The sequence below is a fragment of the Phaenicophaeus curvirostris genome, chromosome 9 (genome assembly GCF_032191515.1).
Source record: "Phaenicophaeus curvirostris isolate KB17595 chromosome 9, BPBGC_Pcur_1.0, whole genome shotgun sequence".
Taxonomy (NCBI): domain Eukaryota; kingdom Metazoa; phylum Chordata; class Aves; order Cuculiformes; family Cuculidae; genus Phaenicophaeus; species Phaenicophaeus curvirostris.
Window position 1 is genome coordinate 12969697 of NC_091400.1, and position 18997 is coordinate 12988693.

The 18997-nt window shown below is 49.0% G+C and overlaps 1 protein-coding gene across 3 annotated transcripts in view; it reads right to left on the reverse strand.

The window, feature by feature from the left end:
- The window catches only part of FAM53B (family with sequence similarity 53 member B), a 53339-nt gene that overhangs the window by 7657 nt on the left and 26685 nt on the right, over positions 1–18997 (reverse strand). For all 3 annotated transcript variants that reach the window (XM_069863557.1, XM_069863559.1, XM_069863558.1), the window contains one exon: positions 15406–16112. In XM_069863557.1, the coding sequence (XP_069719658.1) occupies positions 15406–16112 (707 nt within the window). The remainder of the gene's footprint in view (positions 1–15405; positions 16113–18997) is intronic.

Consider the following 18997-nt stretch of genomic DNA (forward strand, 5'->3'; position numbering starts at 1 on the left):
CAAGCGCCAGGAAAGTCATCTAAAAATACAAATAAGAAACACTTGGCTACTTGGAATGAGCCACAGGACTGCCAGCCAACCACCAGAGCAAAACCCTTCTTGCATCATGGTGACCAAGCGCAGGTTGTCTCCTTCTCAGAGGGCTCTCATGATGCTCCACACCATGCGGGGACAAAGGCTAAAAGCCAGGAAGGCTGCGGGAGCTGAGTCACCTCCACATCCGTCCTCTTCCACGTGTTTTTCCTCCTCTTAAGCATGTGTCCCTGTGGGGGACAGGGGCTGAAGGCTGGCAGCCACAACAGCAGCAAGCAGGAGAAATCCCTCAGCAACATTTCTTCATGTAACTCCTCCCCTCGTAAAAGAACTTGCTGTGAGCTTTTCCCTGAAACACGTCCCTGCAAACACAGTGTATCTGCCAGGATAACTATTAGCGGGACTGTGATCCCTGTGGCGATCACGGCTTTTGTGCAAACACTTCTTTTCCCCACCCTGCCAGGTGATTGCTGCAGTTTTCCTGGGGAAGGTGTAACGCCACAAGCTGTCAGCACTACTGGCCCTACCTACCAGGCTGTCATCACCTCCCATTAGCACACGGGGCTACAGTTGCTTCATAAAGCTGAAAATAACCTACTGCCCACAAGGAAAGGGGGAAGCGGGCAGCGGGTGGTGCTGCTCCTCGTGGGGACAATGCAGCTCTGCCAGCCCTAACCAGCCCCCGCTGGGGGCTTCTTGGCTTTAATTCACTCTCAGCGGTAAACACTTCCTGTAAAATACCCTCAACCTGGGTTGTTATCTGCTGCGTTGACAGTTTGCATCACAGCAAAGTCCTACCAGGCATCTGTGGCATGGGAAGTGCTCATCCCTCTGCTAAGGAGGACGGTCAGGTATTTGCAATTAGAAAACGGGTTTCCTTAGGTTTAAAGCTCTACAGAACTTCATTACAAGAGTTGCTGTTATCCAAGCCAGACACACACGCATACATTGCTATCCCTGCTTTTAAGGCACCCACAGTCTTCTCCAATCCCATCCCCAGGCTGCTGCTCCTGAGGTTGTTTTCCCAGTGAGCAGGAATGGGAGGAAGGGAGACAGGGAGGGAGCTGCATGGAGCAGAGCAAGGAGATCTGCTTTAGGGACTGCTCAGTCCGCAGACTGGAATAACCAACCTCTTCTCTTTATAACCACACAGAGCATCTCAGGAGCTTTGCCAATGGCCCTAGGCTGCAGCACAGGCACCAGGGCCACGCATCAACCATACATATTACTGCCCCAGAGGATACCCCAGACAAGTCTCACCAGCACCTCATTCAGTGATGTTTGGCCTCCCCAAAAATCAGGACACGTGGCCATCTTGCCCCAGGCAGTACTGGCAACCATTGCACATGCAGCTCAGCAGCACCGGCTTCCAAGATCAACATTGCCATTGAGGGGGACGTGGGTTTTACACCGACTCTGTCCTCCCACAGAAAGAACCTCCAAGTGATGAATGAAGTGTCAGGAAAGAAATGACTGAAATACCTAAGGAAGGAAAACACAGGAGGCAGTTATGTGGTATATGAAATGCAAATGGAGGCTGTATGCCAGGTATGGAGATGCAGCCGGGTTATACACCATGCCATGCCAGGAAGCTCAAACTCATCCATTATTCTAACATTTTGTGATTTTATCTATGGAGGCATTGAGTATTTGCAGGCACCCCTGCACCCTTCATCAGGCTGATGTGGCGCAGAGCGTGCTTGCAGCAGCATCCCATGTACGGAGGGGATGGCTCCGTGTCCTGCTCCCAGCGGGTACCATGATGCTGCCCTTCTTTTCACGGTCTGTTTTCTTAGCTCTTCCTCTTCTTATCCACTAATGAAGAGACTTACTTACATAGCTCCAATCCTAATTTCACTGTAACAGGCACTAGTGCTTAGATGGCGCCCTGGAAGTCCACAGCTTCAGCAGATAATTTTGCTTTTATTCCTGTTTGGTGTGAAAAACACCTTTCACAAGCAGGCTCAGAAGTATCTATTATCCTACCAAGACACTTCACACCACTGTATTAAACAAACAAACAAAAAGCAAGATGGAGCCTTTAAATCATTAATATAAGCACTGCATTTGGATCCTGTAGAGTTAATTTAGTTTTACTCACACTTTTGCTTGTCTTTGAAGTTCTATAGCTGCCCTGAACACAGTGAGGATTTTTAGTGGGTTTCCCCAAACATAAAAGAAGAAGCTGTTATATCAGCCACCAGTGGGAACCCCCCGTTGCTACAGAGCCTCAGGGAGATGCTTGAGAAACGTACCCCAGAAATCACTGAGAAATACAGCAGCCACAGCTATCCATGGAATCTAGAAAACTGTGATGCTCTCTGGGATTCAAGCACCCCGCACACAGGGACTTGGTCCAAAATGTGCACCCTGCTCTACCTTTCAAATGCCCCTAAAACTTTCTGGCAGAAAAAGATGAGATTGATGAAGCACCATCAGCAGGAAAAAAACCCCAACCATGGCCTGCAAATCCTGCCACCACTGCATCCACTGAACTGTGGGAGGGAGCAGCCAGCCTGGAAATCACCTGGAGTGCTGGGGTTTGAGAGGTTTTTATAAAAACAGTGCAAACAACTGCCTTTGGTTGCCATTTTTGGGCACGTTGATTCATTCAATGATGAATCTTTCTGCCTTATAAAAGCTGTTCTTTGGGTCCACATAGCATACGAGCTCAGGGACCACAGGGTTAAACAGCACATTGTAAACCAGATGTGCTTCTTTGAGATAAAATCGGATTTGGTCTGTGTTTGGGACAGACACTGCCAAGCTCTGTTTGTGTTTCCAGCCCTGTCCTCCCATGTGAGCGTGAACAAGGGTGCAACACCTGACTCCACATCCCTGGACTCCACAGTGGGACGAAGCCAGGAGCAGGGGCTGGAGCGGGGAGCAGAAGGTGGCAGGGCATGGTCCCTGGGTAGCACGAGGCCCTTCAGCACTCTGAGACCCCTTGCCTGGGCAAAGGATGCTGCTGGAGGAGCCCGCCCATGTACACAAGTCCTGGCGCATGCTGGAAAAGTGATTTCATGGCAGAAACACCCACATCCTGAGCATGGCCTGTTTCTACTTCCATGGCTGAATTTATTTTCAGCCCATTGTGCTTGGTGAGTCACAAATGTTTAACTGGGGCAGATGGGACCATTTCAACTGTAAAATCAAAGCAATAGATGTCATTGCATTACACATTATTGCTATTAAAAGCTCTGTTGGGTAACTAAAATAGAGCCTGCTACAATACATCACCTCCCACAAGCATCCTCTGACTCTGCTAAAGTACCTTGCAGTACCTAATGGTCACTCCAGAGCTGCGCCAACAAATCAGCCCTTTATAGAGGGATGGGTCATTTTGCTTGCAATATCACCTGATACCTAAGAGCAAGGTTTTTATTGCTGTGGTAGCACCCAAATTGCACCCCAACCCAACAGGCATGGCCTCAGGAGCTCAGGAACAGGAATGGGTGAAAAGATGCATTGCTGTCATTTTTCCATTTCGGAAACTAAGGCAGGGAAACTCTGCTTGAAGAACATTTACAGAGAAGGCAGGAATGGAGCTGATACACGTGAGGTTCAGTCCAGTGCCATAACTTCAAAAGAATCCATTCCTCTTAACGTACTGCCCTCTGCAAATTAAGAATAAATGCACTTGAACCTGATAAAACCTGTTATACAGGACCAATCTATGATGCTCAACAAAAACTTCCATTTTTAGTGCAGAAGAGGAAAAAAATGATGCAAAACATCTCTGAAAGCAAAGAACTATTTCAGGACTGCAGTTCCTCACAGCGTACAAGCATCCTCCCTGGCACTGCAGGCAGGAGGACATCAGCAACATGGGCTTGCACCAGAGAGCAACCTCAAGGAGAGCTCCTTGCTCTCCCCTGCTTTGGGGACACTAGCCAAGGTTTGCTATACTTCAACAAAGAGACTTGTTTGCTAAAGGACCAGGGAGGCAAAAAACCTCTGTTAACAATTCATGTCAGGAGCAAACATCATTATGAATCTGATTTCCAATATTGACTTGGAATTTTTTTCAACTACTTGTGTTTTTAAATTAAAAAATATCTGGGCAGTGAAGAACGACGGTGGCATGTGTAACAGTCTGACTAAAGTTAAACCCTGCTGGCCTCCAAGCTCCTCGACATCCCCCGAACCAAGTCATTTTCTTTTGATCCTGAACCGAAGGCTTTTTCCCATCAAGCCACAAACTGACCTTTGCAGGATCTCACTCGTGTTTATTTAAAAAACACTGCGGCTTGGAAGCTGGATTCTGTCTCAGAAGTTACATCAACAGCAAACTATTTCCTGGGATACATCTGGAATTTAAAACCTCCATTTTTTTTTACCTGTCGCTACCTTTGGCGATATTTGCCACCAGCTCAAGTGGGTGCTGACGCTAACCGAGAGTGGTGCTGCCACTCCTGATCCCGCCAGCAAGTCTGAAAGTTGTCAAAGTTTAAACAGAAAATCTTCTCGCAGCTGGGTGATCAGGCAGAAGTCACTTTTCCCATCCTGTAGTTTGAAATTTCAGAGGTCAGGACCAGCCTGAAACATTTCTAAGCCGGTGGGCTGGGTAGTTCAGCTTTGGGAGCGTTCATGCTCCTTCATGCATGGATCTCATGTGAACTGCCATTCTTCCTCAGCTTGGAGGGCACAACAAGGTAGGGGGCAGCCTAGGTCCCAGCCATCAAAAGCATTACACGCCCTACTCCTCTGGATTTCCAGACCAGGCTGAACCTGACTTTAATCCTGGAAAATGCAAGAACCACATATCCATATTTTAGCAGGATGATCTTGTGATTTCTGGTGCAGATGACTCCATCCTGTGAAGGCACATGCTCCTCGGAGGACATAAAGTCCCCCCATGACTGATGCTGTCTGTTTATAGCAGCCAGCAAGCAACATAAATAGTTCCATTGTACCTGGCTTCAACACCTCAGCACTCTCCCCACAATGGGCCTCTTGCAGGCATGAAGTCTCCTCTATAACTCTTCCTTATCAGGCACACCCAGTGCTTCATCCTCATCACCTTCTGAGCTCATATCCACTGCTGTCAGTACCCTCTCAGCCACCCTTCGCAGCCCACCCGCAGGGCAGAGAGCTAGTTATGGTGAATTCCTAACCACAGGAAGCTCTCCGTAACCGCAGGGAGATGCAAGTGCATACAGTGTTTTAACTACCTTGTTTGTTCTACATCAACTGTCCCCTGTCCCATATACTACGTGCCATACCATACTATAAAAGATGTGTAGATGTGGTGCTTACGGACATGATTTAGTGGTGGCTTAGCAGTATGAAGCTTACAGTTAGACTCGGTGATCTTAAAGGTCTTTTCCAGCCTAAACAATTCTATGATTCTAATATGGGGCTTCACAGAGGAGGAGGAAGAGCTTGCCAGTTGTCTGGGACTCCTCAGTGTTCACAGGTCCAACTCCTCTAGCAAGGCAAATGGACGTTACAGAAAACTCAGGAGAAGATGTCAATAGTACCATGTGTCACACCGGATGCAGCTCTTCAAACTGCAAGTGCTTTGAAGGCTCACAGAGAAGCCAAAATCTCGTGGAACCATCAAACACAGGTGACAACCCCAAGTCTTACTTTATTATGAGTGCACAGATTCTAGCAGGGCACTTAAAACTGGCAGAAACAAATATCCCTCACTGCGTCTGATAATTATTGCTGACTCTACTACGGCTTACACACCACAAAGATATTTGCACCTTTCTGCACACAGCAGGTTGTATTTCCAGACACTAGAAGATGGTCCTCAGTGTCCACCCAGAGCTACCCCTGCTCGGGTGTGCATGCCACAGGGAACACGGCTGGGGTTGAAAAAATATATATGGAATTGTTTTATATACATAAAAATTATTCACTTAAAAAAACATCTTTAAAAAGGACAGCTGTGTTTGGAAATGTGTTAACACAAATAAAATCTCTCAGTAACAACCATATCAAAATTTTACAAGGCAGGAAACAGAATGGGCAAGAGATAACGAGGGCTGCTTTGCTGTTGCTGGAGATGACGGCAAATTCTCACTCGGGGCAGCCGTCGCTGGTGTGACAGACAATGTTACAACTCCCTTGCAGCTCCCCAGAGCCTGTGTGGAGGAAAGCAATCTGCTCAGCCAGCACACACACGCTGACATCAGGGATCTGCGCACAGATGCCACAGACAAGCCACCAAAGCCAGCATACATACTGCAAGGTGTTTCAGCATGTAGCATCCCAAATCCTGCAGGGTGTCTCATCAGAAAGTAGCGGATGTGGAGGTAGGAGATGGCTGGCAAGTCCCCAGGTCACCAGCACAGCAAGGCACCCTTTGGAGAGGAACTGCATCAGGCCAAGGGAAAGGAAAACCAAGCTGGTGTCTACACCACACAGCAGCTCTGGCAGACTCTGGGATTTTCTTAGAAAATCCATTTTTCTCACCTAGTATGTCCAGCCCAGGGCCTTGCAAAGGGTGAAATCACTCATTTCTGCTGAAATCAGCCCATCTGAGAGGACAGCTGGGGCCCAAGCCACCTCCTGTCACCCTTGCAATACTGCTCATCTCCCGTATATTTTTAGGCACATCCACAACAGAAAAAGAAAAGCAGCTCTTTAAGAAAGCTCCCAATTCATGCAAAAATCTGATCCTGAGCATTTCTGATCACAATCTGCTGGACATGGTTCTTGGAGCTGCAAGACTCAGAGCACTGCACCTAGAAGGAGAGCATGCTGCCATGAGATTAATTAACACACTGTCAAAAATGACTGCTGGGATTTCAGAGGTTGATGTTGTCCTTGTTGGGCTTATGCTTCATCTGAAAAGGGGCAAAAAATACTGAAAGTGGAAAGCAAGCCCAAGCCACTTGCCAAAATGAGACGATAGTGGATGCTCTCATTTTAAGGAGCACAAGGCTGGTCAAAGATGCCAGGCAGCTCCCTGAGTACCCAAACCCTCCTTGCTTGGAGTGAAGAATAAAAACTGGCCTCTCCATATCTCATCTGCCATCGGATACTGGCACTAATTAAACGACACATCAGTCATCCACTCGCTTGAGCATGACCGACTGGGTTTTCACTTGGTTTGAAGGTGAAGAGGCAGAAAGCAGAGCATTAGCATGCATTTAAAAGAAGCAGAAGGATTTTCATGGTGCTGTGGCTTTTAAAATTTGTTGTTATTTGTTGTATATATTATTTATCAATGACAACCATGTCCACGGTTTGGTTTCTGCCCCAAGCTGAAGCCTTTCTGCTTTGGTCCCACACAAGTAAGAAGGGAACTGATAGGGGCTCACCTCCTCTCTCTGAGCTACAGGAACTGCAGAGAGAACAGACCAAAACAGAATTTTTGAGGAACCAAAGGCAATGTTTTCCCACATAGCTTCTTTCCCAGAACTTTAGCATTTAGGTCTCTTTCTTAATTAGCCCAGTTATGTGGCCATGTAATTGGTTCCAGGAGTGGCTCCTTCCCCTCCTGCCTGGCCTAAATATCCCTCCTGTTATGAAGAAAACATTTCTTCCAGGTCAAATTATTTTTATTTTGGCTATGGTACCAGGTTTCAGGCCTATAAACACATGTGGTTACATTAACCCATCTGCTGCCAGGGCCAGATGCTGATCCAGCACCACAAGCCCAGTACCCAGCTCTGCTGTTAATGCTGAGAGACTCACAGCATTCCCTGTGCCTCAGTTTTTCCATCTGTAAAAGCAAATGCTTTGAGATCTACTGGAAAGCCCAGTCTGGACACTTTGGTTTTCATTTGCTTTGAATCATGAAGATCATTGCATGCAAACCAGATCTACCCCATATTAAGCCAGACTAGGGGACACGTGCAGCCATGCAGACACCCCACCATTACTTTAGCTCTTAATAACTTTGCAGTCTTGTTCCTACAGATGCATTAAAACCAGCCTGGGGAATACCCAAACCAGCAGGGTTTCCTCAAGCACTCTTATCCCATCTCCTACTACCCACAAGAAATGTTTTTCATGGTGGTCCCATCCTGGGGAGGGTTCTGACCATGCCCCACACCCTGAAAGCCCGCCCCACCAAAGGCAAGAATGCTCACTGTAACTTGCCTAATCCTGCTCGTCCCTCTGTGCCAGTCCTCCCACGCGGAGAGCAGCCTGCCAGGGCTGCTTTTCATAACTGAATAGCTACAAAACCCCTGGCCCTTGCACAGCTTCAGGCTTTGCTCACTTCCCACTCTGCATAGCCCTGCTGCCCCCAGCTCAGCAGCACACTCCTGACTCTGGAATCCACCCACTGGGTTTCCTCCCTGGAAACCAGGGATGCTCTGCTCCATGGGATACGCCTTTGGCTGGATCCCGGTTGTGGAGTTCCTTAGTGACAGTGTTGCTGGTTGTTTGCACTAGCAACCACGAGGCGCTTGGCAGCGGCTTCGGCCACCCAGCCTGGACCAGTAGGTGAGGATGGGGTGGGCGAGGGGGCGCTCACTTCTCTTGCTGCTACCGGTAGTGGGGGAGATGCTGCACCCAGGCAATTGCTTCCTTGTTTCTACAGTGCTCGTGCCTCGCAACACAGGGCTCCAGGATCATTCCCTTACCGTATCGGTTCTTGCAGAGAATGAACCACCTCAACAACTATTTTTGTTTAATCTCATGCTTGAGGGTAGCTGAGTAATACTGGGTGCTCAGGCACTGCTTCCTCACTTTGGGAGATATTTTTGGTGTGGAGGGCAGTAGCCAGAAAAAACGCAACTATTCCTCAAGTTTAAGGTTTTCCAGGAACACTGAGCTACTTTCAGATGTACCAGTGATTTTCTGTCACTTGCCTGTGCCAAAGCCATGGCCATCCAAACTATAAATGTGTGCCTGGACTCAGCATCCAAGGGAGGGAAAGGGAAGCTCCTGCTGACTCCTTGGTATCAAAATGGCCAAGCCCTTTGCTTCCCAGCCAACAAATTTCCCCCTTGGTCTGACATGATGGAGAAATTGGCTTTGCCCCACAGCACCCTAGGAGGGCAAGGAAGGCTGGTGCTGTGCCAGAAGCACTGATGCCACTGCCAGTTTTCAGTGCCCTGCAGGCAGGGACAGCAGCTTGCAGCTGCCCTAAGGATGCCACCTGGCAAAGTATTTTGGTCAGATTTGCCACCTGATACAGTTGGAGTTTATTTAACAGAGTTAGCCTAACTGCTGAGCCGCTCAGTTGGTCCCGCTGGGATAATGAAACGTTAATTCTGCAGTTGTAATCCAGCAATTTCAGGCATGTGTACTGCAAGAGAAACACATGTGCATCTCACATCTCTGGGTGAAGGTGTCTATGTCCTCCAATAGCCTCACTGGATTCTCAAGGGAGGAGGTTGAAGACAGAGATGCTAGAAAACACTGATCTAGCCGAGGTGTAAGTTCTGCTTCAAGCCTCAAGGGCCCACTGCCTCCCTGTCTCCTGTCCTGCAGGCAGCTGGGATGCAAGGCTGGGGAGGGATAAAGGAGGGAGTCAAGGACTGCACCATGTATGGCTCCTCACCCACCACTGTGGCTCTGCACCACCCACCAGACCTTCTCCTCCCAAAAGGTGGAAATCAGAGTCCAGGCACTGTCCTCCTTCCCTATCCATCATATGAACTTTCTACATCCACACAAAAAGCACCTGCTGGCATTCTTCCTAGGACCGGAGAGCTCGTGCAGAGACCCCAGGAGCAGCATGGAGAGGATGGTTTGCACCCCTCTCCTGCCAAACAGCTACTGCCCCACAGCACCTCTCCTGCAATTCGATTACCAAACACAATAACACGCTGCTGCTTTTAGTATCCTACCTATTTCATAACCACAAGTATTTCTTTGTGCTGTCCCCACTTCTCAGCCCATTTCCGCTTACTGCTGCTTTTTTCACTGATAGCTGAAAATTCTGAAGCTCACCTTCGGATGAAACCGGTGAGAGGATTTAAGAATGGGTTGCAAATGGTCAGGGATTTGGAGTAGAAATGATGTCCCAAGGCTGCTGAAGGGAGGGTTCTAGCTCTCAAAGAGACAGAAACCAAGACCCCCTTCTGAGTGCATGGTCTGCAGGAGCTGATGGCCCAGCTCCCAGCCAGAATAGTTTCCAGGCAGACGCTAAGCCTTCTGTGCTCCTCAGGGATGTTTGAGGAGGGTGACCTGCCAGGCCTCGCTGCACCATCACACTCCTGAATCTGTGTCTTAGGTGGGTTTGTGTCAGTCCTTCTTTACCCAGATATTAGCATGTAATACACAATTCCGACAGCCAGATGCAGAGACTGGCAAGATCCTTTAGCCGCATCCTCCATCCATGCTGGGGGCAGCCCTGTCTCCCACAGGGTCCTTGGTGTGGGGACTTTTGGATGGAGAGCCATCCAACCCAGGAGCCAGTGTGGGGACTCGGCCATCAGGGATGCTCTCATTTGTATTCTGTGTCCCACTAGGGTCAAGGCCAACTAAACAAGGCGGGCTAAGAGGTGCAGGATGCGATCCCAGCCTCCAATTCAGCTTCCTGGAGAAGGAACCAAGCCAAGCATGCAGCCACGCCGTGCCTGTGAAGCCTCACACAGACTTTGGCAGGGACCCGGAAGGGTTAAAGATGAGCTACAGCCAGTGCTAAATCCCTGATGGGCACCAAGGGAGAAGGGAAAGAGCATCTGTGGGCTCACAAGGCTGGAAGAACAGCTACAAAAAGAGGCTTTTATACTGGTCTCTGTGTAAGCCTTTTATTTCCCAGTCTGCAGAGCAGAGCACTGGCAGAAAAACCAGCTGGATGTGATGCCCCATCCACTCGGTGCTGTACTGAGGAGGCATCCCTGCCAGTGGAGCCCAGTTTGAAGCCTGCCCTACCTGCCACGCTGCCCCTGTGCCCTTTGCTTGCCAGGGCTGGCAATTAAAAGGCAGAAAATTACAAGGAGCCTTTGGAAAAAAAAGGGGGAAAAAGGCTTCACTGACATTTGCAAAGATAAACTCATTAATTCTTTCAATAAGAGATCAAAGCCTTAGAGCTGCGTGGTTGTTACCTTGAGAAGATCGCTCACCGCTTGCTCCTCTGTGATCCCTTCAGTGCCCCTGCAAACTGGCTGAGCACGAAGAAATAAGCAAAGAAGAACAGATGACTCCTGCTCTGCCCTCTCAGCACTTCTGAAACACTCATCTTGCCATGGTGCAAGCACCACTCGGAGCGGGTAACCATCGTGCAAGCTCTCAAAATAGACTAGCAAATAAAAATAGCGCTGCTCCTTTGACTGTGTCTCTTCGTTGAGCAGTGAGCACTCCAGCAGATGTAGCTGGGGCACACATGCACCGATCCACCATACCAATGCCTTGTAACTAATTCAGTGTTCTGGTCTGGATGGTCACCTCCACCCCATCCTGAGGTGCTGAGCAGTGTAACCAGGTGGGCATACTGGGCACATTCAGCCTTGCAAGAAAACGAATGGTCACAGCAAGCAAGCAACCCACTCAGCAGCTGAACCGAGGCACTTGCTTGCACGTGCACAACCAGCCCTGCGTGCACGTCTACTGCATGGGATTTTGTTACCTGTTCACCGACGCAGCCACACATGCTACTATCGTGTTTCCAGACCAGTGCAACATGACCCCACGATACACATATATGACCTTTTGCCTGCATGTGCATGCAAACCCGCACATAAAATGTAAATGCAAGTGACGCTTTGTATTTCCAAATAGAGCCCCAGAAAACACTATTGGAGGAAATGCAGATGAGGAGGATTTCCCTGGTCACTCACTGCTGAGCATGCAGAGAGGGAAGCAGCCCATTCCCCAGCCCTGGCACCTGTGCTCTGGGCCACATCCTTCCCCTCCTTTCCCTGGCCACTCTGCACCATGAGTTTTCATCCTGGTAAGCCCATTTCCACAGCCATGGACCTTTTCCCATGACCACAGGTTAGAAACAGAGACTCAAGGAAAGCTGCAGTCATCAGCATGTGGTGGCAAAGGCAGTTTTAACGTGCTGATTTTAAAGCAAGGAACTGCTTGGGAACAAGCAGTGAAGTTGCTTTCTAAGCAAGCTGAGTGGATGTAGCCATCACTTCGCATTGTGGTCTGATGCTGACTGGGGGATGGTCACCTTTGTGTCCCCCCACCCCAGCAGAGCTTGTGGGCTCTGTACCTGCGGGCTCCAGGAAGGCACGGGAAGGCAGGCAGTGAAAGGGGTAGCCTCACTCCCCTTGCCACTGGTTTTGAGGCAATTAGGGTCTTTTGCAGGCATTGGTTTGCTGAGAAACTCTTGCATGGGGTTGCAGGGCATCCTGCACCACACACAGAGGTGAAGCAACCAGTGGCTGCTTGTACAGAGAGAATTAGGAGGAGAAAATTGTGGTACTCCAACTTGCAGACAATAAACTATAATAACAAGTGTAAGCTGACTTTACTGTCCTTCCAGCTTATTAGCTAATAAAATAAGCTTACCATATTAAACATTGCTGGCGTGGTTTACCAAAAGACAAGAGCAATGCCTTGCATTTTTTCCCTGTAATCACCCAAATATGTGATTCCCTCACCCTGTTTAACCTCTAAGCTCCTCTGAAGGAGGAAAAGCTAATCTCTTCCTCCAATATCATTGCACTCCCCCAAACACCCGTTGCGCTGCAAAGCATGAAACACCATAAAAGACAATTTTCTTGGAAGAGGGGGAAAGCACATGCATAGTGTCGGATGTCACCCCACCGTGGATGTTGGATGTTCCCCTGCAAGGGGAGAAACCGCTTTCCAGGCTGTTTCTCCATCCCACCCCATGAATTACTGCCAGCAGTTTCTCTGTGAGCAAGAAAATGTAGCATGCAGAGACATGGTGCACCAGGCCATGGCTGTACAAAGAAAATCAGGGCAGATCAAACCAAAATTGCGGGGGAAGTTTTTTGACCAGGAGAAGGTGACAGGCCTCCCCATGAGGTGGACAGAGTGAAGCTCTGCTCCTGCAGCAGGAACCATGGGATCTTCAGACCAACTGCTGTCTCCACCCCTCACAGAGCTGTGGGTGTTGTTGATGATTCAACTGTAAATTATCGATGTGGGAAATCTCAAATCATAAAACTTCAGACAAAGAAATGTTACGAGTGTGAAATGGAAATGGTGCTCACGCTGTCCTTCGATGCAGCCTCTCAGTTTGGCTCTCACTAATGTCCAGACACTTGGTCTTGAAGGGAGAGGACTGGGAAGCAAAATCCTCCCTGATTTGCACTTCAGATCTGTTATCTGCCTTTTCATAGCACATTGAAAAGGGAGGTCGTGCTCTGTGTTTGCAACTGAAAATGAAATGCGATAACAACTCCAGAGTGGAAAACTACAGAGGCTAAGAGCAAGTAAAGATCCTAGCAGTATGAATTTAGCTCCTGATGGAGACAGAGCTAAGTGCCTCAGGGTGCTGCCTTCACCTCCTCACAGCAGGCTCAGGGCTCCTCTTTCCTGAAACCAAAAGTGTGAGGTTTAACATATTCACAGAATCACAGAATAACCAGGTTGGAAGAGACCCACCGTATCACTGAGTCCAACCGTTCCTATCAAACACTAAACCATATCCCTCAGCACCTCGTCCACCCGTGCCTTAGACACCTCCAGGGAAGGTGACTCAACCACCTCCCTGGGCAGCCTGTTCCAGTGCCCAATGACCCTTTCTGTAAAGAATTTTTTCCTAACGTCTAGCCTAAATCTCCCCTGGCGGAGCTTGAGGCCATTCCCTCTTGTCCTGTCCCCTGTCACTTGGGAGAAGAGGCCAGCACCCTCCTCTCTACAACCTCCTTTCAGGTAGTTGTAGAGAGCAATGAGGTCACCCCTCAGCCTCCTCTTCTCCAGGCTAAACAAGCCCAGCTCTCTCAGCCGCTCCTCATAAGGCTTCTTCTCCAGCCCCTTTACCAGCTTTGTTGCTCTTCTCTGGACTCGCTCCAGAGCCTCAACATCCTTCTTGTGGTGAGGGGCCCAGAACTGAACACAGTATTTGAGGAGCGGTCTCACCAGTGCCGAGTACAGAGGGAGGATAACCTCCCTGGACCTGCTGGTCACGCCGTTTCTGATACAAGCCAAGATGCCATTGGCCTTCTTGGCCACCTGGGCACACTGCTGGCTCACATTCAGTCGGTTGTCAACCAACACCCCCAGGTCCCTCTCCTCCAGGCAGCTTTCTAGACAGACTTCTCCTAGTCTGTAGCACTGCATAGGGTTGTTGTGCCCCAAGTGCAGGACCCGGCATTTGGCGTTGTTAAACCTCATGCCATTTGACTCAGCCCAGCGGTCCAGCCTGTCCAGATCCCTTTGCAGAGCTTCTCTACCCTCCAGCAGATAAACACTTCCACCCAGCTTAGTGTCGTCCACAAACTTGCTAAGGGTGCACTTGATGCCTTCATCCAGGTCATTGATGAAGACATTGAACAGGGCTGGACCCAGCACTGAGCCCTGGGGAACCCCACTTGTCACTGGCCTCCAGCTGGATTTCACACCATTTCCCACCACTCTCTGGGCCTGGCCATCCAACCAGTTTTCCACCCAGGAGAGTGTGCGCTTGTCCAGGCCAGAGGCTGACAGCTTCTCAAGCAGAATGTTGTGAGAAACTGTGTCAAAGGCTTTACTGAAGTCCAGGAAGACCACATCCACAGCCTTTCCCTCATCCAGCAGCCAAGTCACTTTGTCATAGAAGGCGATCAGGTTAGTCTGGCAAGACCTGCCTTTTGTGAACCCATGTTGACTGGGCCTGATCACCTGGTTCTCTTGCATGTGCTTCATGATAGCACCCAAGATCACCTGCTGCATGACTTTCCCTGGCACTGAGGTCAGACTGACAGGCCTGTACTTTCCTGGATCCTCCCTGCGACCCTTCTTGTAGATGGGCACGAAATCAGCCAGCCTCCAGTCCAGTGGGACTTCCCCAGTCTTCCAGGACTGTTGGAAGATGATGGAAAGGGGTTTGGCCAGCACATCCGCCAGCTCCTTCAGTACCCTAGGGTGAATCCCGTCCGGCCCCATAGACTTGTGGCTGTCTAGTTGGGCTAGCAAGGCTCTGACCACCTCCTCTTGGATCACAGGAGCCTCATTATGCTCCTCTAGCTCCTGGGTTTGTACACAGACGGAATGACCCTCCTTACAACTAAAGACTGAGGCAAAGAAGGCATTAAGTACCTCAGCCATATTCCTGCATGCTTCCTGAGGAAACAATGCTGTGGTGGACTTGGTGTGCAAAATTCAGCGCAGAACAGAAATGTGGGAACTCATTAAAGAAATTCACTTGGAGGGGAATGGATTTTCTGCTCAGACAGAAGGATGCACTTCCCTGTAACACCTGCATTACTCTGCACACTGCAGACCCACTTCAGGAGGATGCTAAATAATTTTTAGCAAAGCAGAGAACAACATCACCTCACTGCTGAGCCCTGGGTGCAGAGCCCTGGCAGGGACAGTACTGACACCTCTTACCTGGGTCATCTTGGCAAGGTCCAGCGAGGGCCGCTGCTCCTGAACCTCCTCTGGTCTCCGTCGCTTGACCCCAACCTTTTTGTCATTCAGGACACAGGGCTGTGAACGGCTTCGGGAGAGCCCGTTGGCCCGTCGCCCCAGCTCTGGTGTGGAGGCGGGGGTGCTGCTTGCTGAGGGTGGGCAGTACTCTGAGGAGGAGAAGTGGCCATGCGAGCAGGAGAGGGATCTCTGCATGTCTACCCGATCTCCTCCATGCCCACAGGTGGCCGACTTCCTCAGCTGGCATCCCAGCCGGCTGCTGAGGGTGGGATGCTCGCAGGAGAGTGGGTTGGACCGTGATGGTAGGCTGAAGCTGGAGCTCCTCTGCATGGTGGCAAAGCCATTGGAGTAGCGCTGCACACTCCCGCCACTGTAACACCGCCGCTTCTCAATTGGAGTCCAAACTTTTGAGCCTAAGGGTCTCCACAAGGTCCCGCAGCTTGACATTTCATCCGAAAATGAGAGTGAGCGGCACTGGCGCTTGCTGGGTGGCGCTGAGGGGTTGCCGTGGGGGTCGCTGAGGCTGAGGTCTTTAATCAAGTTGGTGACGGAGCAGGTGCTGGGGGAGCCCTCCTCGTTCTTGTCTGACAAGCAGTCCCAGATGCTGCTGCCTGGCTGATCAAGCTGAAGTGGACATTTCCTGCTGAGATCTCTCCATCTGTCATTTTCTGGTTCAGAAAAGAGAAAAAACAAAGACACATGCACACAGGCATTAGTGTTAATTAATTCTGTGACTTGCTTTCTGCATCCACAAACAAAAAGAATAGCATATGGGACATTTTCCAGTACAAATTAATTAACTTTTGGAATATGGTTTTCCAAACTGCTAGTAGAACAGTTGCTGCGCCGTAGATGGAAAGAGAGACAAAACGATAATTGCAGCAGGAGCAAAACTGCTGGAAGAAGATAAAAATATGCCTTTGAATATCCAGACTGCACTAGATAAGGGAAATTCATCATTATAAAATGACATGGCCATTGCCTTATCTCTGTGCTAAACTGCGCCTCTGATGCATGTGGTTTGTCCCAGGCTCCACAATCCACAATTGCCCAAGAGTTCACAAAAACTGGAAGTGAGGGCACAAAGCTGGAACACTGCTGGGGAGAGATGAAAAAGAACACCAAAAAGAAGGTCAGAGAGAGCATCTGGGACAGTCCTAACAGGACAAGAGGGAATGGCCTCAACCTGTGCCAGGGGTGGTTCTGACCGGACATTTGGAAAAACTACTTCACTGAAAGGGTTATCTAGCACTGGAACAGCTGCCCAGGGAGGTGATTGATTCACCATCCCTGGAGGTATTTAAAAGACTGGCAGATGAAATGCTTAGGAATATGATTTAGTAGTGGATAGGTACAGTTGGACTTGATGTTCTCAGGGGTCTTTTCCAATCTAGGGATTCTATGATTCTTTGAAAGGGGAGCGCACTCATTGGGCATCGAGCTGCCTGTCACAGCACAGAAACACCAACATCATCAGATGGAAACCAAAAGCCATCCCAACACCCATCAGGCTCTCTTGCTCTCAGCTGTCTCAAACACTAGAACAGCATTGCTCCAATTAAATCAATAAAAAGATATTCCCACTAAAGCTCCAAGCATCTATCCCAAACCAATCCAAAGATGCCATGTCTATCAGAAGTCTGTGCACATAGTAAGCTCTAAGTCTGATGCTCGAACAAATGCACTATAAACTTCAAGCAGTTCTTCCCAAGATGCTGTTCTTGGGTCCCTGCTGTGAGGCTCATCACCAATCTCCCTTCTGTCCCCAGATCCTGGGGCTCCCTGGGTGCCCTGGCGGTTACGTGCACAGAGCAGGAAGGCCCTATGGGAACCAGGCTCCCACACCCTCTCACACTTCCATGGCAACCCGGGCTTAGGGTTGCTTCGAAAATCCTAGTTGTACCTAGCACAGTCAATTGTTCACATTTCTGTAACAAAAATGATGCTGACGCATTTATTTAGAGGAACAAATCACTCAACAGGTTTGCTCCTTTTTTTTTTTTTTAATACATTTTTTTAACATTTTCTGCCTCTCTAACTCAGCCTGTTTACATGGGAATTCATTCCCCCTGCAAATCTGGCTTGCACTAAGAGTCTTCCAACACAGCACAGCAAAAGACAGTAGTGACCTGTTGCATGGTTTCAGGGTTGGTATAACGATATTCCTTTTATCAGATGGGTTTTGTGGTGCCTGGATAAAGCTCCAAGACACCCACACCTCCAAAATCCGCAGGCAGAAATGTATACGGCTATGGGCAGCTCTGTATAGGAAGACTGCAAACCCAGCACAGCTGTAGTCAGAAATGCCACTGATGACCATGTCGAAAGAGAGGATTAAGGGCGACGATCTCATTCCCACACATCACAGAAGAGGTGAGCAAAGAATCATGAAGGTCTGGCTCCCTGGCACAGGCAAAGGAGGCTCTCTGCAGATGTGCTAATGACACTCAACAGGATGACCATGGTAGGACAATCCTGTCAGTCGCTGCAATGGAAAAAAGTAATCACCCGACAGACCTCCTCTGGTGACTGTTTATGTCATCAGCTGCTGCAAACAGAGGCAAAACGTGTCTGCTAACTGTCACTGAGAAGTTTCATATGATTGTATCTGAATTGTGCAATTTTTTTTAGGGGGGTTGGGTTTTTTTCCCCATTCAGGCAACTGAAGGATGAATTAAAAGCCGAACACAGCCTGCAGGTGCAGGTACCAGCCTGATAGGAAACATGCAACAGTGCAGAACACTTCTGACCAAGGCTCAGTCTCTAGACAAGAGGTCAGATTTGAGGCCCCTTACACCATTCTTGGCCGGGTTTCCCATTTTTCCCTGCATCCAGCTGCTGTTGTAACAGAGCCACAAACAGCCTGGCTCTGCCCTCAACAACCACACAGCATTTTAACTGTTGCTATCCTCATTTTAATAACCACAATGAAAAGTGAGAAATCTGTGCTAAACAACTAGATCTATGTTTAGATCTTTATTATTTTCCCTTTGTATTATGCTGCCAGCAAAGAGATTTCTTGGGTCAGGTCAGCAGACAAAAGGAACAGAAATAGAAGCTGATTTTTCATAGCAAGCTGCCACAATCCTACAGCCAGAGACAGTCATGCTGTACAAAAGATCTTGGTGAGGAGGATATGGGACACCTTCCTCTTTCACCCTTGATTTGGCACAAACAGCTATAAATCTTCCAAACCTTGCAAAGAAAAGGGTAATTGCACTGTTATCCCCAGCAACAGCTTCAGGTTATTTGCTTTTCCCTTTGCAGCCTAGGATATGTTTTTTTGGCAGGACAGGGAGGACACCATGGCACAGCCTGTTCCCCTCAAACCCCCGAGCACCCCTGACCGATCCAAAACTACAGAATAATGCAGAAAATAGGGGGATTTAGTGCAAATAGAAAACTGCTCACCCGGAGACAAATAAAAAATAGAGTAGTCGTAGAGTAGTTGAAGGGCTGAGGGTGTAGTTAAAGGACTCGGGACAGCTTTATCGAACAGAAAACCATCCCAAGCATGCTGATAACCATAATTGCAGTGGAGCCATCAATGCTG